The sequence below is a fragment of the Zalophus californianus genome, chromosome 6 (genome assembly GCF_009762305.2).
Source record: "Zalophus californianus isolate mZalCal1 chromosome 6, mZalCal1.pri.v2, whole genome shotgun sequence".
Taxonomy (NCBI): Eukaryota; Metazoa; Chordata; class Mammalia; order Carnivora; family Otariidae; genus Zalophus; species Zalophus californianus.
Genome location: NC_045600.1, coordinates 126,213,808 through 126,236,233, shown reverse-complemented (window position 1 = coordinate 126,236,233; position 22,426 = coordinate 126,213,808). Strand labels below are relative to the sequence as shown.

The following is a 22,426-nucleotide window of genomic DNA, read 5'->3' as shown; positions in this document are numbered from 1 at the left end:
ATGGATAAAATACCCATTGGAAGCGCAAAACCTGCCAATGGGTATTTGAGTACAAAAAGTTCATTGATAGGTTTCAGATTGTACACTGCAACTGTTAAGAAACTCACACCAAGTTTTGGTATAAAATCAACCATGAATATCCATAATCACCTAAAAGGGCTACTAAAATAACTTCCTTTTTTTAACTGCGTATGTGTGTGAAGCTGGATTTTCTTCGTGTACTTTAATAAACAACTATTACAAGAAATTGAATGAATTTTCTTGAACTTTTTATTTCTTACTAGTAACTGTTGGATTTTTTCAAAGGCCTTTTTAAGGTCTGTGGATATAATCACAGAATTTTTTTTTCCTTTAGATTTAGTAATAGGATATATGTATGATACCAGTGAATTTCCTTATACATGAATTTTGCATTCCTGTAATAAATCCCTTTGTCATGGAGTATTTGTAGGAAGTTGCCCTCTGTTTGCTTTTTTTGCTTAATACTTTTTGATTAATTATATAGAAATCATTTTGGGCTTTAATATTTGGAGTGGGGTTCTGTTTTTATGGATAGTCACTATCATTTAGATGTCAATATTATAGTTGCTTTATAAAAAGTTTAGAAGCTTTCCTTCATTTTCAGTGCTCTGGAAAATTTATGGAGCTTTGAGGCTGCCAGGACAGTGATGTCTTGAAGAATTCCCCTGTGAAATCATCAGTGGCTGGTGCTTTTTTTGTGGGATAATTTTCTCTCCTTCATCTCCAGAAATTGCATTGTTTAAATTACGTTTTTAGTTTCTGATAGTCATTTCAGTAATCTGTATTTCCCTAGGAATTATCTGGCTTGTCTGGGTTTTCTTTTTCTTTGCCTTTTTAAAAAATTTAATTAATTAATTTATTTGAGAGAGCATGTGAGCACACAAGCGGTGGGGGGTGGGAAGGGGCTGAAGGAGAAGCAGATATCCACTGAGCAGGGAGCCTGATGCGGGGCTGGATCCCAGGACGCTGGGATCATGATGAGCCGAAGGCAGACACTTAACTGACTGAGCCATTCAGGTGCCCCTGGTTCATCTGGGTTTGTTTAAATTTGTTCTGTAAAGTCGTTTCTTGTGTTTCCTAATTCTGTGCCAACAGTTGTTTCTTTCTAATCATTTCTTATTTTTGAAATTTTAAGCCTGTTTCTGTTTTGAAATTTGGATAGTGTTGGTCTTTGAATTATACCAAGGGAATGGTTTTGTGTAGTGATTTATTCTTGTAGTATTATTTTGGGAGGATGTATAGGGAGATGGATTCATACAGATGCCATTGTTTTTGGCTACCCAGGGTTTTCCTGTTTATTTTTTTCGACATTAACCTTTTTTTTTTTTTTTTGCATTAGCTTTATTGCAGTATAATTCACATACCGTGCAATTCACCCTTCAAAGCATACAATTCAGTGGTTCTTGGTATGTTCACAGAATTGTATGACCATCACCAGTCATTTCTTAAAATATTTTCATTACCCTAAAAAGAAATGCTGTACCTTACTTAAGCCATTACTCCCCAGTCTCTCCGTCCTTTTCCATTCCTTGCTTTAGACAACCACTGCTTTATAGATTTGTCTTTCTGCTTTTACAGATTTGTCTTTCTGAACATTTGTTATAAATGGACTTACACTATATGTGGTCTTTTGTGATTGGCTTCTTTTACAGCACGTGTTAGTGCTTCATTTCTTTTTATTGCAAATAACATTCCATTGTATGGATATACTACATTTTTTTTAATCCATTCATCAGTTGATGGATATTTGGGTTGTTTTCACTTTTTCAGCTATTATAAATGATGCTGCTATGGACGTTTGGGTTTAAGTCTTTGTGTGGACATATGGTTTCATTTGGGGGGGTATATACCTATGAGTGGAATTACTGGTGTTTATTCTTTTTTTTTTAAGATTTTATTTATTTATTTGACAGAAGGAGAGCCACAGAGCACAAGTGGGGGGAATGGCAGAGGAAGAAGGAGAGGCAGGCTCCCCCCGAGCAGGGAGCCCGATGTGGGGCTTGATCCCAGGGCCCTGCCAAAGGCAGATGCTTAATGGAATGAGCCACCTACACGCCCCAGTATTTATTCTTTTTTAAGAAGAGTTTTTCTTCTTTCCTTTTGCTACTTCAGTAGGCTTTGGGGTGGGAGGAGAAGGTCATGACCTATACATAGTCCATGGTGGATGTGGTCTCCTTTGTTGTGCACTGGATAGCCTATATCATCAGGTGGTTTGGACTGTAGTATAGTATAGTACAATTTATATGAAAATACACTCCTCTGCTTTAGTGATTCTGGAACCCTAGGAAAATATTTGATGTTTCTTTAGACTACTCTGAATGGTTCATTTCCTTTCAAGGGAATGGTATAGATTTTTTTTGAGATGAGGTAATTTTTTAATAACTTGGAAATATTTTGAATTTTCTTTGTATTGGTCTGCCCTTAGTCATTGTGATTAAGATTTTCAGCTCATTTAGAAGTATATCATTTGTTTCTTTAATTAAAAATATGTTTTAAATGGTTTGATATGGTTCTACTTTCTGTTATTTGCAATGTGCATATAAGACATTATTATAATGTACTACTTCTAAAGAGATTTTTAGCATAATTGAAGGAAGTTGAAATAACATATTTGATTTCCACAGCTATTGATTATTTTATTATACAAAATAACACCAGATCTTTATACTACTTAAGTGTTCATTCTATAAGTTAGTTGCCTGTATTTTTGATGATCACACTAGTGCACTGCCAGTACCTTCAGGAGCTCTTCTGAAATCAAAAATAAATGCAGGATTTCAGTGTTCAGAATTTTTAAATGTGTCTTATTACTTAGAAAGCATTCATGTGATCAAATTTTAATATTCTTTTATGTCCAGCAATTAATTTATTAGAATATGCATTCCCATACCAGGATAGATCATTCTAATATGTATCCACCCAGGCAAGTGTTTGGATCACAGATATAATAAGATTGTAATTTTTATATTTAAACTTTTTTAGATTGTATGATACAATGAACAGTTGTTTTTCGTAATAGCAGGGTTTTTCTGTAATTATTACTTTAGGCTCCTGGATTTGGATTTGGAATTGCAATATCTGGTGGAAGAGACAACCCTCATTTTCAGAGTGGAGAAACATCCATAGTAATTTCAGATGTGCTGAAAGGGGGACCTGCTGAAGGACAGCTACAGTAAGCATGTTTCTTTTGGGCACCTGTGTTACAAGCACTGTTTCTACCCTTAGTCACTGGCATACTCTGCTAGTGATTTCTTTAAATCAGCATACATTTCTACTTATCTCTATCATAAATGGAAAGGTAGTATCCCTTACCTTAAATAGGTGGTCGCTGTAAAAATAAAGATGGTGAAGAGAAAACTTGTTACTCAGTTTGGGATGGGATTTAGCCTTCAGGAACCTCTCACCCTTAATCTTGTCCTTATTCAGTTAAGATAAGCAAGATAAAGGAGAGGCAAAGACACACCAGCTCGCAGGAGAGTGAGCGTATAGTCAGAGGATTGAAAGGAACCTAGAAGGAGAAAGACTTTATATTTTAAAAAGGGAATAGTTTTTTCCAGCTATGTAACATAATATTATTTAATGCCCTCCAATTGTACCACCAAAAATTATTTTTTGTATTGTGGTACCTCTTCACTCTTTTGTAAAAACATTGTATTAATGATTTAAAAAAATTAATGGCCTGTGGTTAGTTACTAAACGTCGTAGGAGATCAGAAAGTAAATCGTTTGACATTATTGTATCATTGATCTGAAGACAAATAGATTAACTAGCTTATAATTAGGTATTTTTGTGGAAGTACCCATCTTGAAAATACATTCACAAACTTGTCTGTATGTTTTTTTCTAACATGTTATTTTGGTGACCTTTTTTTCTTTAGGGAAAATGACCGAGTTGCGATGGTTAATGGAGTTTCAATGGATAATGTTGAACATGCTTTTGCTGTTCAGCAACTAAGGAAAAGTGGGAAGAATGCAAAAATTGTAAGTATCTTTTACCTTTAATTTAGGAAAGGCATCCACTTTATGGTTGATATGTTTCTGGTTTTTTAATTCATCTTAACCCTTTAAGAAGATGAAAACTTGATCAGTAGTTCCAAAGTTAGCTTACAAGAGTGTTTCTTCTAATACTGGTAGTATGTTTTATCACTGTGTGTATATTTTCTCAAAGTTTAGATACTAGGGTTTTTTTTTTTTTTTAATTGAGGAGGAAAGGTGGGGGTGATTGAATGGTCACCTTTTTATGGCTTTAATCTTTCCTTCTTTTTTAAGTACTTAAGTTAGACTGAATCTTGGCATGCAGTCTGTTTGAAATATTTAGCTCTGTTTTCTGTTACAGGATTTGTTTAATGGGCAAATTTTACATTGTCCCTTGAACACATACATCATCAACCACTTTCCTTGTTACTGTGATACAGTTTGAGGAGAGAGAAAGTGGTAAGATTTTCTTTGTAGGGTTGTTCAGGGTGCATTTTAATGTTAATGTTATAGCATATAGCTGGAATCTGTCTTCTATTTCATTATTTTTCTAAGAAGTCTTTTTTTTTTTTTAAGTAAGGGAAAAGATGTTCAGTTAACTCTTGATAACTGGCCTCAAATCACAGGTAAAACTAAGCAAATGTGGCACAAAGTGTATTTAATGTAAAAGTCCTGTTTAAAATTACATCCATGTTTAGGAGCATATTAGCTACTTTTTACCCACTTTGCTCCCCCCCACCCCCAGGTTTTTGCCCATCTAGCTTCTGAAAGGAATGATAAAGGCACTGCTTTGAGGCCTTAGTTCAGGTATAAAGAGCAGAAAGAAGAGGCAGAGTAGGCATCTAGATGGTTTGCCCTGCCTTGTCTATTTTCTGCTTTCTAGCAGACGCTCAGAACCACAGTGGACCAAGTGGAAGGGAGAGGGTGTGAGGGGAAGGCCTGCATTGTGTTTTGACCTTAGGGATTTGGTGAGATCTAGAAGGTGTATACCTTGAGACTGTGCACCCCACAGTTGCTAGGCCCTCTTCCCTTGTGTAGGCTGCTTCCCATATGGTTTATTTCCACACCAGTGTTAATGCTGGTGAGGTGAGAGTTTTCTCAAATTGCAGTAGATCCACTGTTGAGTTACTGCATTCTAAATGACAGACATCTTCTTTTGAGTATATATTTTCACAACTTCATTGTAATTACATTTTTATAACTGTAATGTTATTTTTTATTTTTTTAATTTATTTTTTTAATTTTATTTATTTATTTGACAGCGAGAGAGGGAACAAACACAAGCAGGGGGAGTGGGAGAGGGAGAAGCAGGCTTCCTCCTGAGCAGGGAGCCCAATGTGGGACTCAATCCGAGGACTCTGGGACCATGACCTGAGCCGAAGGCAGACGCTTAACGATTGAGCCACCCAGGCGCCCTGTAATGTTATTTTTTAAATCACAGTTCATATACATACTGGCTAGTGGGTGGTAGAGTTTTTAAACAGTTTTTAGAACATGAGATTGTAGTGTTTACAGAAGCAAATTGCTAATTTTTATAATTGCTTATCTTAAAACTGAGTAAGTTTTAGCATGCTTGCCTTAGCTGCTGATCCTGAGCATTGTTATTATTACTTATAGTATTTTTCGGTTGCACATTCCAAGGTGAGCACATTAGGTAATTTGGGTTTTTTTCTTTGTACATAAGGTTGTGAGCTTCACCTATAACCCCAACTTTTTAAGCTCTCTGGTCCTCTGAAATGTTGAGCTATTTTGTTTGCCATGCAAAATATTCAACATATATACTCCACATTAATAATGCATCTAAGAAAGTTGTATTCCTACATCCTGGACTTTTCCCCATACAAATTATTTTATAAGAAGTAGGTCTAAAACCTGTAATGAATTTGAAATAGGAAAAGGATTTGGGGCAGCTTCAAAGGTGGATTTTGCTCTGACTGTACTTAGCTATATGAATTGGAAAGGCAGAACTCAGGAAGTTTTGCTCTATAGGGGGATTGGGTAGAGGGTGTTTTAATCAGCAGAGAGCTGTTGTTCATTTCTACATTTGAAGTGATTGGATCATGTCTTAACTTGTTAAGTTTATCATTGCCGTATGACTTTTAGAATAAAACCCCATTGTCTTAGATTGTGGTCTTTCATTGTGAGGTGTCTTTCTTAACTCTTAATTCATCCCCAGGCATAACCAGAACCTCAGGGTCATTATATACATTGTTTTTGCTTCTTTAGTTTTGTTTTTTTTTTCAGTTCTGAATAACCAACTCCTGCGCCCCCTCCCCCCGCCCCATCTGCTAATCTCTTTTCTTCCCTGTGCTCTTACATTGGGGTGGTTGGTTGTTTATATGGTTATCTTTCCATAAACTAAGAGCTCCTTGGGTATTAAGCAAATAAATTATTTCTTTTCTGTTGAACTAAAATGTTAGAACTCTATGAGATAATGTAACTACCATAAATAGGGTAATTTAGCTTTAACAATAAGTGAAGTTAGAAATCATTTATGACACAGTGAGCATGTATAATTTTTACTAAAATTCTGACCATCCTAAAAAAGCATTATGAAATAAATGATTGGGCAGAACCATCTCCTAGAGGTGACCTCTGTGAGCACTTCAGTATATCTCCATGTGGCTACTTACCTAGCCCATTCATGGGTGGGCATTTCAGTGCCTAGTTTTTAGGTATTAAAAAAAAATACTGTGTTGAAGATCATTGTGTTTCTACCTAGCTGTTCAGTTACTGTTTAGGAATAACTTCTTAGGAGTGGCTTTTCAGTCAGAAGGCATGAATGACTTGATATATGTATTGCCAGTGCCCTTCAGAAAGCCAATAGGGTATTGAGAGCCCACTTTTATCAACAGTTTTTAAATCTTTGGCCAACAGTCTGAACATAGTAATTCAAATGAAATATTTTACAGTACGAATGAGTTTGATCATCTCATAGTATATATACTGCCCATTTATGTTTCTTTTTTGCTTATTCCTTTGCATCTCTGTGGTGATGATTGTCGTACTAGAGAGCTGTATATATTGGGAGGGTTAGCCTTATGTCATATATACTACGTGTATTGTTTACCCATTTGCTCTTGTGAGCGTAAGTTGTTTATGGTGATTGGGGGCTTGTTTTTATGTCATTTTGTTTCAACACTGAAGTGCTGTCTTTCTTCTGTTGTCATGTCTGTCAGAGGTTTACTTGGTTGGCTCTGCCTTTGGGGTCAGGCTTACAAAAGCCTTTACTTTACCAGAGTTATAGAAGCATATATCCTTTATTTTATTCTAGTACTTGTAGGATTTCATTGTTTTATTTTACATGTGAATCTTTAATTTAGCTAGACTGTTTTGAAGTAGGCATTTCCCCCCAAATTTTCTTTTTCTTTTTTTTTTAGATTTTATTGATTTATTCATGAGAGAGAGAGAGGCAGAGGGAGAAGCAGGCTCCCAAGGAGCAGGGAGCCCGATGCGGGACTCGATCCCAGGACTCTGGGATCATGACCTGAGCCGAAGGCAGACGCTTAACCATCTGAGCCACCCAGGCGCCCTCCCCCCAAATTTCTCTTTCAAAATTTTCAGTGTTAAAATCAAGTATAATTGTCAAACCTGCTAAATATCTTCTTGTAGGTTTATGACCATTAACTATAACATAAATAGAGAATTATAACAGGATTGGATATTCTTCAATGAGTTAAGCACTTAACTGGTTGCAGATATTTCATTATAGGTATAGTTAAATGCACGGTAAGGACCTTCTCCAAGGAACTTGAATCTTAAGAGGATAGATGGGTATACACAGTCATAACCATAATGCATATCGGAGATTGAGAGTAGTTTCAGGTACAGTAAATTTCCAAGGAGGTGGCAGGCACTCTCTTGGTGGAAGACCTGGAAAGCTCCCGGTCCTCATCTGGTTACTTTGTTTTTGTTAGTATGTTGCTTGGGGGGAGTTGAAGATTTGAAGTAATACTGCAAAAGCATTACTTCTAAAATAGTTTGTTGGAGATTGAAATAGAGGTGAGACTAAAATGCAGAGTCAGTTAAGAATGCTTTACAGTAAATATTACATGATAAGGGCCTGAGCTGTGGGGCACAGAGGGTGGAAAGACAGGCAGCCCTCTCTCAGTTCCTAACAGGGAACTGAGCTGTCTGTTCTTTTCATGTGTTGGCATCTTGCTGCTGCTTTAGCTTCATGTTGTTCCTCAGAAGGGCCTTCTCTGATCACCGGTGGTAGTAGAAAGGAACAGCGGGCTGTATAAGTTTAGAGCAGCCCTTTGAAGATTAGCCCCAAAGGGAGGACATAGGATAACTTGGAAATATGTAGCAAGACAAAGGAATAGAAGATTAATTAGCAGATAAGTAGTAGGCAGAGGAGAAATTTGAGGGAGAGATGAAAGTCATAAGTACCTTCAGGGGTGTTACTGATGAAGAACGTATTAGAGATGGGTAAGGATAAGATAAGAGCTCATATGGGAGGACTTCATTGTTCAGGAAGAGGATCAACTTGGTCTTTGAGCCCCGAAGGAAGACTAAATAAATGGGATACTGAAAAAATGTGGGAGTGTAGGGGAAGTGAAGTGGCACTGATCTCTGTAAGTCAGGCTAAGCAATTGGGGTCTTGGTGAATGGTTTTGAAATACCTGTGTTAGCAAATTCCATAGAGAGGCAAGAGGTAGAGGAAAGCATTACTGAACAAGCAAAAGAATTCTGTCAAGTAAAATGAATTTATGGAGGACCTGCTCAGCAAAGTGCAGAAATGCAGCCATCGGAAGGTGAAGATAATACAGGACTGGAGTTCGTCATGGCAGGTGATTGAGAGGTCAAGAGAAAGTCATTTAAATATCACAGCATGACATTTTACGAAAACTTGGGAGCAAGGCAGGTGAAACTAGGAAGAAGTTAATGGACTGGGAGAACAGGAGAGAAAGGAATCGAAAGAAGATGGGAATAGAAAAGTTTCAGTAGATCAAGGCATCAAAAGTAGAGACAAGGAGTGTTACCCAAGAAGATCTATACAGATCTCTGAAGAGATCCAGGGTCTATCAGGGTGAGAAGGCGAGGTACACACAGTCCAGGGATTAAGAGGCCACTCAATCAGAAGGTAACGCTTGTAGATTTTGAATCTACAGAAAGTGAAGGAAATAAATGAGCAGGGAAAATCGAACCACTTATCAGAGTCATTGAGGAAAGAAAGCCAGAAGAAGGGATTTATACCAAGATGAGAAATTATAAATTGGAGAGATACAGAAACCGAAAGCAGTTTGTATTGGTGAAAATATAACGGAGTTACCAGCTCCGACTTTACGAAGGTGAATGTTAGTGTGGAAATACAGTAAATTTTCTCTGTAAGAGTTTCAATAGGACAGTTATGGGCCTTGATATTGATGGATTTTGAAAATTTCAAGGAGTCCAAGTTGGGCTTGCAAGTTTGCTTGGTAGCAACTAGAGTGTATTTGATGGTATTAGAGTACAGTGCCCCATCCTTTATTTCAGCCACCAACAATTACTAGTTTTTCTTTAAGCTTGTGATTATTATACCTAGAAAATCTTTCTGAATTAAGTAACTAAGGACTTCATTTGCCTCACTATTCCACATTCGGTTCTTAACCAGATCTGTTTGTCAAGAGAGCAGAAAACACAGCCATTATGGAAATGTATTTCCTAGTGATCTGTTATAATTTTTTGTGTATTGTGTCTCTCTGATACATAATTAGTTTAAATGATAAGGGACCAGAAAACTGTAATTTCCTTTCCTTAGAAATGAAAGTACATATGGAAATCAGTCAGCTTCTTTATAATCTTTATTTGTAGACCATTCGGAGGAAGAAGAAAGTTCAGATACCAGTCAGTCGTCCCGATCCTGAACCGGTGTCTGAGAATGAAGAAGACAGTTATGATGAGGAAGTCATGACCCGAGAAGCAGTCGTGGCGGGCTGGTCAGTAGAAGGAGTGACAAGAGCTGGGCAAGGGATAGAAGTGCAAGCAGAGAGAGGAGCTTGTCCCCACGGTCTGATAGGCGATCTCTGGCCTCCAGTCAACCTGCCAAACCCACCAAAGTCACATTGGTGAAATCCCGGAAAAATGAAGGTATTCTCTACCAACTCGTTTACCATTTTTGCATGAAAATGTTTACACCAATTGTGGTAAGAAGTAAAATTGCCGTCCCTTCCTATCCTTGCTTTTGTTCTCTTTTGTTATCTTCATTGTTACGTGCTGTTGCCGTAAGTCATGTCCCGTTTAGCAGGCTTTCAGAATCATCTCTTTTCTCTTGAATTATTTTGTTGTAGCAGATAGTCCTTCAGATAAATTGTCCAGTAGTTGGATTTTGGATTCCTTGTGATTAGGATAGCCAAATGAAAATTATGCTAAACAAATGTCATACCATGACCAAGCATCAAATTCAGTGTTTTACTTAGCCGTTAGGATCAGTAGTAGCATAACCATGGGAAGAATTCCTAGGCTTGAGGGGTGGGGGGCAGAATACTTTTTTAAATGAAGAGATTAAGGGAAGGTGCCCCTGATAGGGCATCTCTCCATAATGCAGGGCATCTCTCCATAATGCAGGACATCTTTAAGATTTTTGAACTCAAGCCAGCTGCCTCCCCTACTTAATCAGATTTGATAAGAATGAGTCTGATTGTGGCATCTTCCTGTTGTGGACATGTCTTTCAAATGCTGGAAAGCATCTGTGACTGATCATTTTGGTAAAAAGGTGTTGTTCTAAGAATATCATGCGGGCTCACTTTGATCTGCTCTAACCGGCACCTGACAGACCTTTTTCTGGTTCTTGTTCCCCACCTTACTCTGTAGTGGACTTCTCAAACTGCCTACCCCTACTGTTTCTACTTCATTTTTACCACTCATTGTCCAGCCCTTCTCTGGCCTGATATCTGTTTCACCTTGCTTCCCCAACCATTCATACTAATTCAGTAGAAATTTTCAGTCTTTATTTTATTTGCCTTTTCAGTACCATTTTGCATAGCATTAACCATTTCTGTATTTTATCATATGTGCTGCCGAAGCGAGCACGACTTCCTGTGTTTTGAAATTATGTCTTCTCTCGGCTTCAAGAGAATGGTAATACTGTGTCCTTCTGGGTCTCCCACCCCCTTTCTGTATCCTTTGCAACTTCATTCTCCTCATCCTGCCCTCTAACCTTAGGTAGATTTCTGTTCAGAATCTCTTTTTTTCTTCAACATACCTCTATCACAGTCTCATCTACTCATTGCCTCAGTTGTCTGCTGCTAATGGCAAACCTTATTTCTCCAGTCCATGTCTGTGTACTTTTGTGAGCCAGCTGACCATTAGGCATACTCACTTCATTGTTTCATGTAGCTCCCTCAAACTCAACACATCTTGAATGAAACTCAACATCTTCCTCTTAAAATTGTTGTGTTTCTTATGAAGTCACTCGTTTGATAATTCTCATCTACCCAGTTTCTCATGCCGGTTATGGATAACATGGTAGTTATCCTTAACATCTCTCTTTCCCTAACTTCCCTATACCCAGTTAATACATGCTAACTTCCTAAATACCACTTTAAATAGCCATCCCATTTCTGCCTTTTTCCACCGCCAACACCCCCCTTATCCAAGCTACCATAATCTTTTTTTCTTTTAGCTGTGTTGAGATGTAATTGACATTGTGTATAAAATTTTATACATTTAAGATGTAAACGTGATGGTTTGATATTACATAATGATCATAATCAAGTTTATCACAGCCATCATTTACATGATACTTTAGTTACCTCACATCCTCTAATAGTTATGGATTTTTTTTTTTTTTTTTTTGGTCTGGTGAGCAACCATCACCTCTTAAGTGAACTTAATGAGTCTCAAAAACTAGTCTGTGGATCCCTTCCAGTCAGTTCTGCAGACACCTTCACAGAGATGCATTTGTTTTTTAACCATCCTGTCTCTACCACCCACCCCCACCCCACATACACACACACTCATCCTTCTGGTTTAGTAGTATTTCTACTTTAGTATTTCTTCTTCAGAGAGACCTTCTTGGACTCCATACTGGACACGGAACCCTGTATTGCCTTTATCTGACCTCTTCTCACACTTACATTTGCCCCTACTGTGGGTGGAAGTTGCCAGAGTGCAGGGACTATCTTTCGTTTGCTGCTTTTTATCCATAGTGCCTGGCACATAGTTAATATACTCAAGGAAACACTTGGAGTAATGCATATATGAGGATTATTTTGAAGTCATCTCTGTATTGGTCATTTATACTTTATTTAATCTTTTTTTTTTTTTAAAGATTTTTTCATTGAGAGTGAGAGAGAACACGAGAGAGGGAACACAAGCAGGGGCAGAGGGAGAGGGAGAAGCAGGCTCCCCACTGAGCAGAGAGCCTGACACGGGGCTCCATCCCAGACCCTGGGATCATGACCTGAGCTGAAGGCAGACTTAACTGAGCCACCCAGGTGCCCCTGTAACTTTTTAATCTTAAATAAGGACAGGTTTGTCATCAATACTGTATTCTTTTGTGATATAACAACCATTAAGCACATATACTTGACTGCCTAGATCTCCTCAAAAGTCATTTATTTTTTTTACCCTGATTTCCTGCTTGTGAGCACTCTTCGGTATATTGCCTTAAGTTTGCCTTAAGTTCACTTATAGAAGCTTGAGTTAGCTGACCTGCTAACCCAGCCCATATTAAAACAAAAAACCCCAAGAGGGTTTTTTTGGGGGGGTTTCCCCCTTTTCCTTAATGCAGAAAGACGCAGTCCTTTTCTCTCTCCTGAGAGAACCAGGAGCAGTGCTTTTCAAACTGTTGATGTTATGTTGTCGTCATTGTTCTGGTTTACAAACAGACAAAATTCTACAGTTTTGCAGGTCCCTGGACAGTTTTCTGGACTCCCCTGGTACCTTCCTCAACTCTGACCATTTCCTCACCCATAGATAGATGTTGCATCACTTTTGGACACTTGGTTGGTGTTTAAAGGAAAGGACTGGCATTTATAACTCCTGCCTGTATCTGCACAGCTAGTTGAAGCCTTTATTTGCACTAATACAGAGTTTATGTCCTAATGCTCTGTGTATGTCTCTCCAGTGTTAGAGGTGTGTGGAATTGAAATTGGGGGGAAAAAACAGTGTATGCTTGGTAACACAAGTCATCAAAATTTTCAACCTTTCCAGAGTTTTTCCAGTCTCAAGCAGTTCACTTTTTAGAATTGTATTCGTTAAACCTTCTGAGAAGCTAGTGTGTTATTACAACATAGAAAGAAATGGTCTGCTCTTCAGGGCTTTTTTCTCTGAGTAAAGTGGGAATAAGGTCTGTCAGTCTTCTTCTTGAATCACATACTTCCTTTGCTTTCACATTGCTTTGATGATTAGAGGAAATGTCATCTTTACAGGGTAACCAAGAATAATTTCTTGTTATCGATTGTACTTAAAAACTCAATATGGGGGCGCCTGGGTGGCTCAGTCGTTAAGCATATGCCTTCAGCTCAGGTCCTGATCCCGGGGTCCTGGGATCGAGCCCCACATCAGGTTCCCTGCTCAGCGTGAAGCCTGCTTCTCCCTCTCCCACTCCCCCTGCTTGTGTTCCCTCTCTCGCTGTCTCTCTCTCTGTCAAATGAATAAATAAAATCTTAAAAACAAAAACAAAAAAAAACTCAATGTGGTGATTACTATTAGGCTTTTAAACTCTATTTAAGTCTCTTAGCATTTTACACTAAAGACATTTAAATATGTTCTTTCAGAGTATGGTCTTCGATTGGCCAGCCATATATTTGTAAAGGAAATTTCACAAGATAGTTTGGCAGCAAGAGATGGCAATATTCAAGAAGGCGATGTTGTATTAAAGGTATAGTCCTGTTCTTGTATTTTAATAAACTGAAATAGAAAACAAATTCTGTGTAATCATATAATGCTTCTGCTCATGTTCAAAGCAATTTTGCCAAAAAAATTAAAAATCTGTGTTTGGGGCACTGGATGGCTTGCCATTTTTAATGGACAAAAATGGTTTGTCTGTTATTACATGTCAACACTAATGTTTTTCTTTAGGCATGGAGTCATCCTGAGTGAATTAATCGCTACAAATGAATTACCATTCACTGGTAGGAGCTACTTTGTAGGTAGATATGTCTAGTCTTATACAATAAGGGTTTTGATAAGTGCCCTAAATATTATTGAAATGTTAGTTTGCTTATAAGCAATAGAAACTGACAGGCTCAGTGGTAGTAATTTGGGTTTTCTGATAAAGCAACAGTATATTAAAATTTTATTATTTCAGGGAAGAGGAGTACTTTGATAATACAGGAGAGTATAAAGGGAATATTTTGGTTCTTACAGCAAGCCAAGGATAATTTAAATATTCCTATTTCATAACATTATGTTAACATTTATATTTTTGTCATTTATTTTCAACCTAATTTCTTTTCCGTTGCAGATAAATGGTACTGTGACAGAAAATATGTCCCTGACAGATGCAAAGACATTGATAGAAAGGTCTAAAGGCAAGTTAAAAATGGTAGTTCAGAGGGATGAACGGGCTACCCTGTTGAACGTCCCTGATCTTTCTGACAGTATCCACTCTGCTAATGCCTCTGAGAGAGATGGTGAGTACAGTTCTGTTTGGAAAGTCCCTTTAAGTGCCCTATTAAAGTAGTAGGAAGATTTGATACGTTTGAGCAAAATAATTTTCTGCAAGCCAGACACCTTCAAAATCTAAGAATTACAAATATTTATACTGGGGGTAGAGGGTTTACTTTTAGTTACTTTCTAGTTTTACTGAGAAAAAATTGACATACATCAGTGTGGAAGTTTAAGGTACATAGCATGATGGTTTGATTTACGTATATTGTGAAACAATTACCATGGTATATTTGATTAACATCTATTATCTTTTATAGATAAAATAAAAAGAAAAAAGTTCTCCTTGTGATGAGAACTCTTAGGGTCTAGTCTCTCTAACAACTTTATATACCATACAGCACTGTTAGCTGTAGTCATCATGTTGTACATTACATCCCTGGTGCTCATTTATTTTGTAACTGGAAGTTTGCACCTTCCTCTAATTCCCCTACCCCCCTCCCCCTGCCCTCCCGATAACCACAGGTCTAATCTCTGTGAGTTTGGTGGTTGTGTAGGTTTGTGGGTTTTTTTGTGGTAGTTCTGTTTGGTTTTGTTTTTGTCTTTCTCTGACTTATTTCACTTAGCATCTGCCTTCAAGGTCCATCGATGGTTTCACTTTTTTTTTTCTGTAGGCAGCTCACCATTTTTATCAGTGGTTGATAAAGTTACTGCTTAAAACAACAATTTTATATGAAATTATATTTAGTAGCTTATATCTGTTATCATTGGAGTACCTTACATTTTACTATAATCATTTCACGGGAAAATAAATAGCACCCTTTTACCTAACAGACATTTCAGAAATTCAGTCACTGGCATCAGATCATTCCGGTCGATCACATGACAGACCTCCCCGCCACAGCCGGTCACGATCACCTGACCAACGGTCAGAGCCTTCTGATCATTCCAGACACTCTCCACAGCAGCCTAGCAGTGGCAGGTAAATCACACTCTGTTGTTAATATAGTTACGTGTGCTTGATACGTGTTTGTGGTATTGCTTACAAATAAAACTAGAAGATTTTCTTTTGATTATCAAGTTTGGGTAGGGTTTTTTTGTGTTTTTTTGTGTGTTTTTAAAAATCAATTTAGGGATTATCTAGAAAACCAGAGGTCAGTGAAACTTCTTAAAGAGTGAAAGAATAAATATTTTAGATATGCAGACTACACAGCTTCTTGTCACTACTCTGTCTTTGTAGCACAGAAGTATAACTGTAGACAGTATGTAAATGAACAGGCAGGGCAGTCAGTGTTCCAGTGAAACTTTTTATAAAAACAGTTGGCCTTGAGCTGCAGTTTGCTGATCCACTGAATTAGAAGATGCTAGCCAGCTTATAGAATTTATTGCTTGGGAAAGTTAACTGTACTAGCAGTCCTTTCCTAGACAGTTTAATCTGGACTTTGTTTTCCTTTTTAAAAATACACTCTGTATTTATGCCAAAGAGTCTGGTATGCTATTAGTATATGACTTACCTGAGTTTATATGGTCTTTGGGGTTGCATGTACATTTGAGAAACTGAAAATTATCGCCATTATCTCTAGAAAAGGGCACATGTACACGTACATGTAGCATTTTATATAAAATTTGTGGACATTCCCAGGGCTCTGTAGGCCTCCCAGTTGATCAGTGGTTTTTAATAATAATCCATATGGAGATCTTCAGGAGGCCCTTGAAAACTTGAATGAAACAGTTTAGGATTAGAGATGGTAATTTGGGACTTACTTGCATGGAGGTGTTAGCTCAAACCATAGAAGTCACTAAGGTTGTGAAGAAAAACAGTGTGGAGAGGCCAACAGCTGGACTGTGGGGAGTACATTCCTTGAGGAAGGTGAGGAGGCAAGAAGGAAGTAAACAGAGAAAGGAGGAATATCTAGCCAGAAGAAAGCTTTTTAAAAGATCGTCAAAAGCCATAGTGGTACGGTTGTGCACTGCTGGTTTTAGAAATTTGTGAAGTTGATTCTTTATAAATTTCAAATTTTAGATTTATAAATTAACTCTGATCTTTATTTTAAGGTTGTAATGATTTTTTTAAAAGGAATATTAATAGTATGTCACAAGCTATCGTGGTTTATCTTACAACTGATTATTATTTTTAACTGCTACAAGTTAATATATTGGTTTTAAAAATCTTCCTGACACTGCATAGATGTTACCTGGAAAAAGATTGCTGCCACAGCACATACACAGTGATAGAACTAATACCCTTGGGGGCGCCTGGGTGGCTCAGTCGTTAAGCGTCTGCCTTCGGCTCGGATCATGATCCCAGGGTCCTGGGATCGAGCCCCACATCGGGCTCCTTGCTCAGCGGGAAGCCTGCTTCTCCCTCTCCCACTCTCCCTGCTTGTGTTCCTTCTCTCACTGTGTCTCCCTCTGTCAAATAAATAAAATCTTTAAAAAAAAAAAAAAGAACTAACACCTTTGGATGATTCATGGGAGCAGTTGTAATTTTAACACATTTCTCTCACCTAGAAACCATGCTGGTATCAAACAATTTGGACATGATTTTCCTTAAAAAGAAAAAAAAAAAAGAAAGATCCAAATTTTGGCCATTCGTTTTTATTGTGAGCAAATTTGAAGTTTCAGAAAGTTTTTTTGAAGCCTACTTTTTTCCATTAAATTTCATTCACACTTGACATCTGTAACTTAGAAGTTGAGGTTTTTATAAAAAAAGATTTTTTATATTTCAGTTTGGGTGTTTTAATTGGGAACCTCAGGTATTCTCATGGATAATACCAGTTATATGAGATCTTTTAAAAATACAGAATCCTAGGCCCTGTTCTCAGATGGAGGCAGGGAATAGTGGGTTTTTTTTTAAGTTCCTGGTACCATTCTCTTCTGTGCACTACCAGATTTAGGAACGTGGTTAGAACATGTAGCATATACTAAAGAAAAGAGTACTTCAACTACAGAAGACCCAAAGTCTTCAGGTTATTTCCAGATTTTTGTGCTGAGAATTTAATTCCTGAGAACTCCGTGACCTGCCCATAGGCAGGATGTACAGTAGTACCAGTTGCTTAAAGGTTTTATTCCTTCCCCTAAAGTTCATGTTAAAATCCAAATAACTGTGGCGTTGTAGAGGATTATCCTTTGTTGAGAAACAATTTAGATGTTGTTTAAGAGTAAAATCCTGGTGTTAAAAAACTCCATGAGTCCTATACAGCATTTCATCATTGTTAGGACCTACTTACATTCTTCTGTGTGATGTTCTTTCCTGAGAAAGCAAACATTACATGGACAGACCTCTTGAGAAAAACACCTTAGCATGTTAATTCATTATAACTAGGTGAGCAGTGTCCTCACTATTGTTTAGAACACGGTTTGGCAGACTACCACCTATAGGCCAAATACAGCCTGCTGCCTGATTTTGCAAATAAAGTTTTATTGGAACCCATCCTGTAATGGCATAATTGAGAAGTTGGAACAGAGACTATGGCTCACAGAGCCATATAAGGAAAAAGCCAGTCCCTGGTCTAGAATATTAAAATAGTCGTGTTTTTAAACTAAAAAACTATGTAGGTATAGAGAGAATTATTACAGTGATTTCCTTATACCTTGATGCTTGTTGCCAAGTTTGTTTTGTATTTTATTCAGTGATGTTTCAGAGCCCACTCTGGGCCAAGACTTGCACTCCAGGAGCTGGGGATACTGAGCGAGTCCACAGCTGGTGGCACTGCTGAATGGTGATAACCAAGTAGCTTTCAATGAGAAGATTCTTTCACTGATCTCACTGTGAGAGATCTAGAGAGTATTTGATTTGCAGGCTATGTTCTAAGCCTCTGCTTGGGTATAGTTTACTCTCCCTACTGTGTAATGTTTAACAGATCCGTTTTAGGACTTCTCCCCCTTGGGTAACAGTTTACCTTTTTTGTTCTGTCCTATGAACTGTTACAATAAAGGTGACTGTGGTGCTACTGATTATCATAAGCGGGTGCAGTATTGAAAAAATTGTAGTAAAAGCTCGGACTACGATAATGTTGAATCTGCATTGTAAAGATTATGTTTTGTGTTACTTACACTCAGGCATTTCATAAACTGACGAAGTTTATTTAAGGCCTAAGTTGTTGTCTGAAGTGTTTAGGGGAATGTATTTTAACAAATAGAAAAGGTTTAATTTATATTTAGCATATCTGTTTAATCAAAATGGTTGCTTTTGAAGTACTTGAAAGCAGTGTTTTAAGAAGTTTGAAACTTTGTAAAATTTTTAAATATTCTCTTTATTCATTGTTTCTCCTGAGAGCAAATGCTTCCACTAAATTCTGAAGATAGTATTATCAATATTGATATGATTTATGATATAGTAAATGCATGATAGTAAAATTGAATTTTACAAATGAGAAATTTCTAGACTAAATCCAAGTGGTTAGCCCAGTTAAGCTGATATATTTGGAATGAAAACCATTTACCTATGTGGTCCACCTTTTACTATCAGCTTTTTACTATACGAGGTTGAATTTAAGCTCATCATCTTGTTCTCCAGGAGTGCCAGGTAAATCCTAATACCTATGTATGCATATAATGTATCTGCTTAAATACCTTAGAGAAGTCTTAGCTTTTAAATTAAAGATCATTATTTTTACTTACACACTTTACATTTTTGTTACCTTCCATAATTGTTTTCTTAGATATTAGAGAGCTATAAATATTTTTTGATTCTAGTATATATAGTTTCTGTCAGATATGCTTGGTTCTCTCTCTGGAACTTTGCCAATAGGCTAAAAATTATTGAGACATTTACATGTATCAGTTGGACATTTCTTTTTTACTCTTTTAAAATGTGGAGAAGTGCCCATTTCTGACTGGTGAATTTCAGATTTTGTTTTCTGATCTTTGGTTTTAGTTCTTTGTCTTAAGTAAAAAACGTTTTTATTACTTCCTGTTTAATAGATAGATGCTTTATTCAGAACAAGATTTACATGTGATAATGTTGGTAATTAACTTGTTGTAGGTACTGCTACATTTTCTTTTTCAGACTATGAAGTCCCTCATGTTGTTTGTTTTTGGTTTCTCCTTCATCTGTGAAAAAAAGGGCCAGGTAGAAAGATATGATTCTTGAAGTGTCTCAGTGAAAATAATGAATCGATTAATGACTTCTTCCCCTTGGCTCCTATGCCTTCCAGTCGGACTAAGGCAGTTGGTTGTGAGTTGATGCAGCACCGTGAACATTTTACAGTGACAGTTCAAGGATTTTATTTTTTTTTACCAGTAATTTTGACATTATCCTGCTAATTCTTAGTAAGCTAAATATTTATTGATATCATGTATATGTTATCAGTATATGGTCATAAATTATGCCCTGAACAGTCTAGGCAAGATCCATGCTGTCATAGAATTTTAGGGCTTATATCCAGGTGAGGAAAGCAGATAAGTAACTTTGAAATATGAAAATGTAATTTCTTTTAGTGGCAAGTACTATAAAGAAAATCAGGGTATAGTATGATAGTGAACGTGGAGGGGACAATATTAGATAATATGATCAGAGAAGAAGCCTTCTCTAAAGTGACCTCGTCTTGAAATGAGTAAGAAAGGGCTCTCTCGATGAAGATTATTACAGAATAAGAATAGCACGTGGCATTTCTCAACTAGGAATAACAGTAAGATGACCTGTGTGGATGGATCACAAGAGCAAAGGAGAGAGTGATTGGAGTTCTAAGAAGTTTTTCTTTTGTTTTGGAAAAAACTGTTTCAGTAGGAAAAATATGGAAGTTTTTAAAAAAGTTGTTTATTACTTGAATTGAGGTTTTTTGGGGTAAGATTCTTTGTCTAACATTTTAAAATGAGTGGAACACTGATGACCCATCCTTAACTTTTGTTACTTAGATAAGAACCAACTTGTTTTCAATCCTTGGGAATTTTAGGTCACCAGGTTAAAATTTCAAGCAGAGGCTTTGTTTTTGATAATGCTTTCTAAGGAGCCAGGCTGAGGAAAGACCATAGTTGGTGCATTTCTCTAGTAATTAACTAGAAACCCAAGTGTAAGAATGTGTGTGCTCAATGATTGCTGGTCAATTTTAACTCCTAAGGGGAGTTTATGGATCTAATGGCAGAAAAGCAGGCTTAAATATTATACTTTATAGCCACAATTTAAAAAGTAAAAGTATGAATTTTATTTAATTCATCAGCTCTTATACAAGTACAATATAAAACATAAAATATGATATTTAAAAATGGACTGTCCACTTGGTAACATGTTAAAAATAGTAAATGTATGAATACTCTTTATTTCCAGATTTAAATAATGTACAACAACCTTCTGTGTTGTCCTTGTGAAAATCTTCATAAAAAATGAGTGTTGCAACATTGGCCCCTTGTTGTAAAATCAACCAAATGTACCTCTGAATCAGATGATTGTTTTTACTGTAGGGTACCTATGTGGGTCAGTTGGTTGAGCATCCAGTTCTCGGTTTTGGCTTGGGTCATGATCTCAGGGTTGTGGGATCGATCCCCGCATCGGGCTCTGTGCTCACTGGGGAGTCTGCTTGGGGTTCTCTTTCTCTCTCTCTCTAAGATAAATAAATCTTATAAAAGATCATTTTACTCCAAATATTAATCTAAGGACCTGATAATCATTATACCACTGATGAAGGCTTAACAATGCTATCCTTAAATTAAAAAAAGATCTTCCTTAGTCCTTCTCATTATTAAAAATTATGCATTTCTACAAAAATCATAATTTGAACAACAGATCTGTTTTCCTTCTAAATCAGATGGATCAGGTTAGTCATCATCACCATCATAAATGAACGTGTAAGATGAGAAGCTCTGTACAAAATGATAAGCTTCATACAAGTTTGTATCTGCATTATCACCTGAAAGCCATTTGCCATAATGAGCGGTATAGATACTCAAATTTTTTCAAAAACATATACACACACACATATATATATCTAGAAAGCAGATTACAATATGTAAAGAATAAACTTAAATTGTGGGAAATTAGCTTGTAAATATGCAAAATAGATATTCCCTGGCCTTCTCAGCATACCACTCTTTACTTCTGTGCCCACGTACCATCTTAGAATCTCTGCCTCTCTTTGCCTTTGTCATCCCTAGAATTCTGTATGTGCCATGCAGAAAGAGATAATTTTTTTTATTGCTATTAAGGAGGAACTACAATGTATAAATATTTTGTTTCCATATAAAATTTAGAAGATTGAGCAATGGTCACAACAGTCTAAATAGTCAGACTTGAGTGCACCTTTAGTTTTTCTTTTTCATTTCTTCTAGCCCTCCTGGCTGAACTTTACTGTTACTGGAGAAAAGCTGTGGGATATGGTTAAGTTAATTTCTAAACATATCTTTATTGCTAATTATGACTGAGATAGCCAGTAGCCTTTAAAGGAATTAGTATTAGTAAACTAGTTTTTGTTTTCATCCTAGGTTCTGTAGGTCTTGCCTCCCTTTATGCAGTAAGTGAGTTTCTGAAAAAGTATAAATCCCTTTTTTAGGGTAAGTCATTTACTGTGTAATAGGAGTTTGAAGTTGGTTTTATAAAAGAAAGTTTTACTGGAGTGAATGTTCAAGCCTCAAGTTTATTTCCTGTATTAGGGTCATTTAAAATAAGGCATGACTGACCAGTCAGTTGAGAAAGGTATTTGAGAGCTAGAAGCATGAAAGAAAGCTGCATGAAGAACTGGTGGTCTGGCATGTTTTGTCAAACAGCGTCCTGTCAACACAGAAAGCTGAATGTGAGTGAACCCAGCAAGTTTAATGTAAAGAGATTAAATATAACAGGATTGGAGTAACAAAGGATTAGCTAGTAAGAAGTAAAGGGAACACTAAAGAATGTAAGAATCGGGTATAGGAACATCCACTCCCCCTGGTGCTGTGATGGAATGCCAAAGAAGAGGCTCCCC

The 22,426-nt window shown here is 37.0% G+C and overlaps 1 protein-coding gene across 1 annotated transcript in view; it reads left to right on the top strand.

The window, feature by feature from the left end:
• TJP1 (tight junction protein 1) overlaps nt 1–22,426 on the top strand; it is a 255,838-nt gene that overhangs the window by 177,865 nt on the left and 55,547 nt on the right. The window contains 7 exon segments of the mRNA XM_027569943.2: nt 3,069–3,193; nt 3,899–4,001; nt 9,792–9,882; nt 9,885–10,067; nt 13,700–13,803; nt 14,389–14,557; nt 15,366–15,513. Of these exon segments, the coding sequence (XP_027425744.2) occupies nt 3,069–3,193; nt 3,899–4,001; nt 9,792–9,882; nt 9,885–10,067; nt 13,700–13,803; nt 14,389–14,557; nt 15,366–15,513 (923 nt within the window).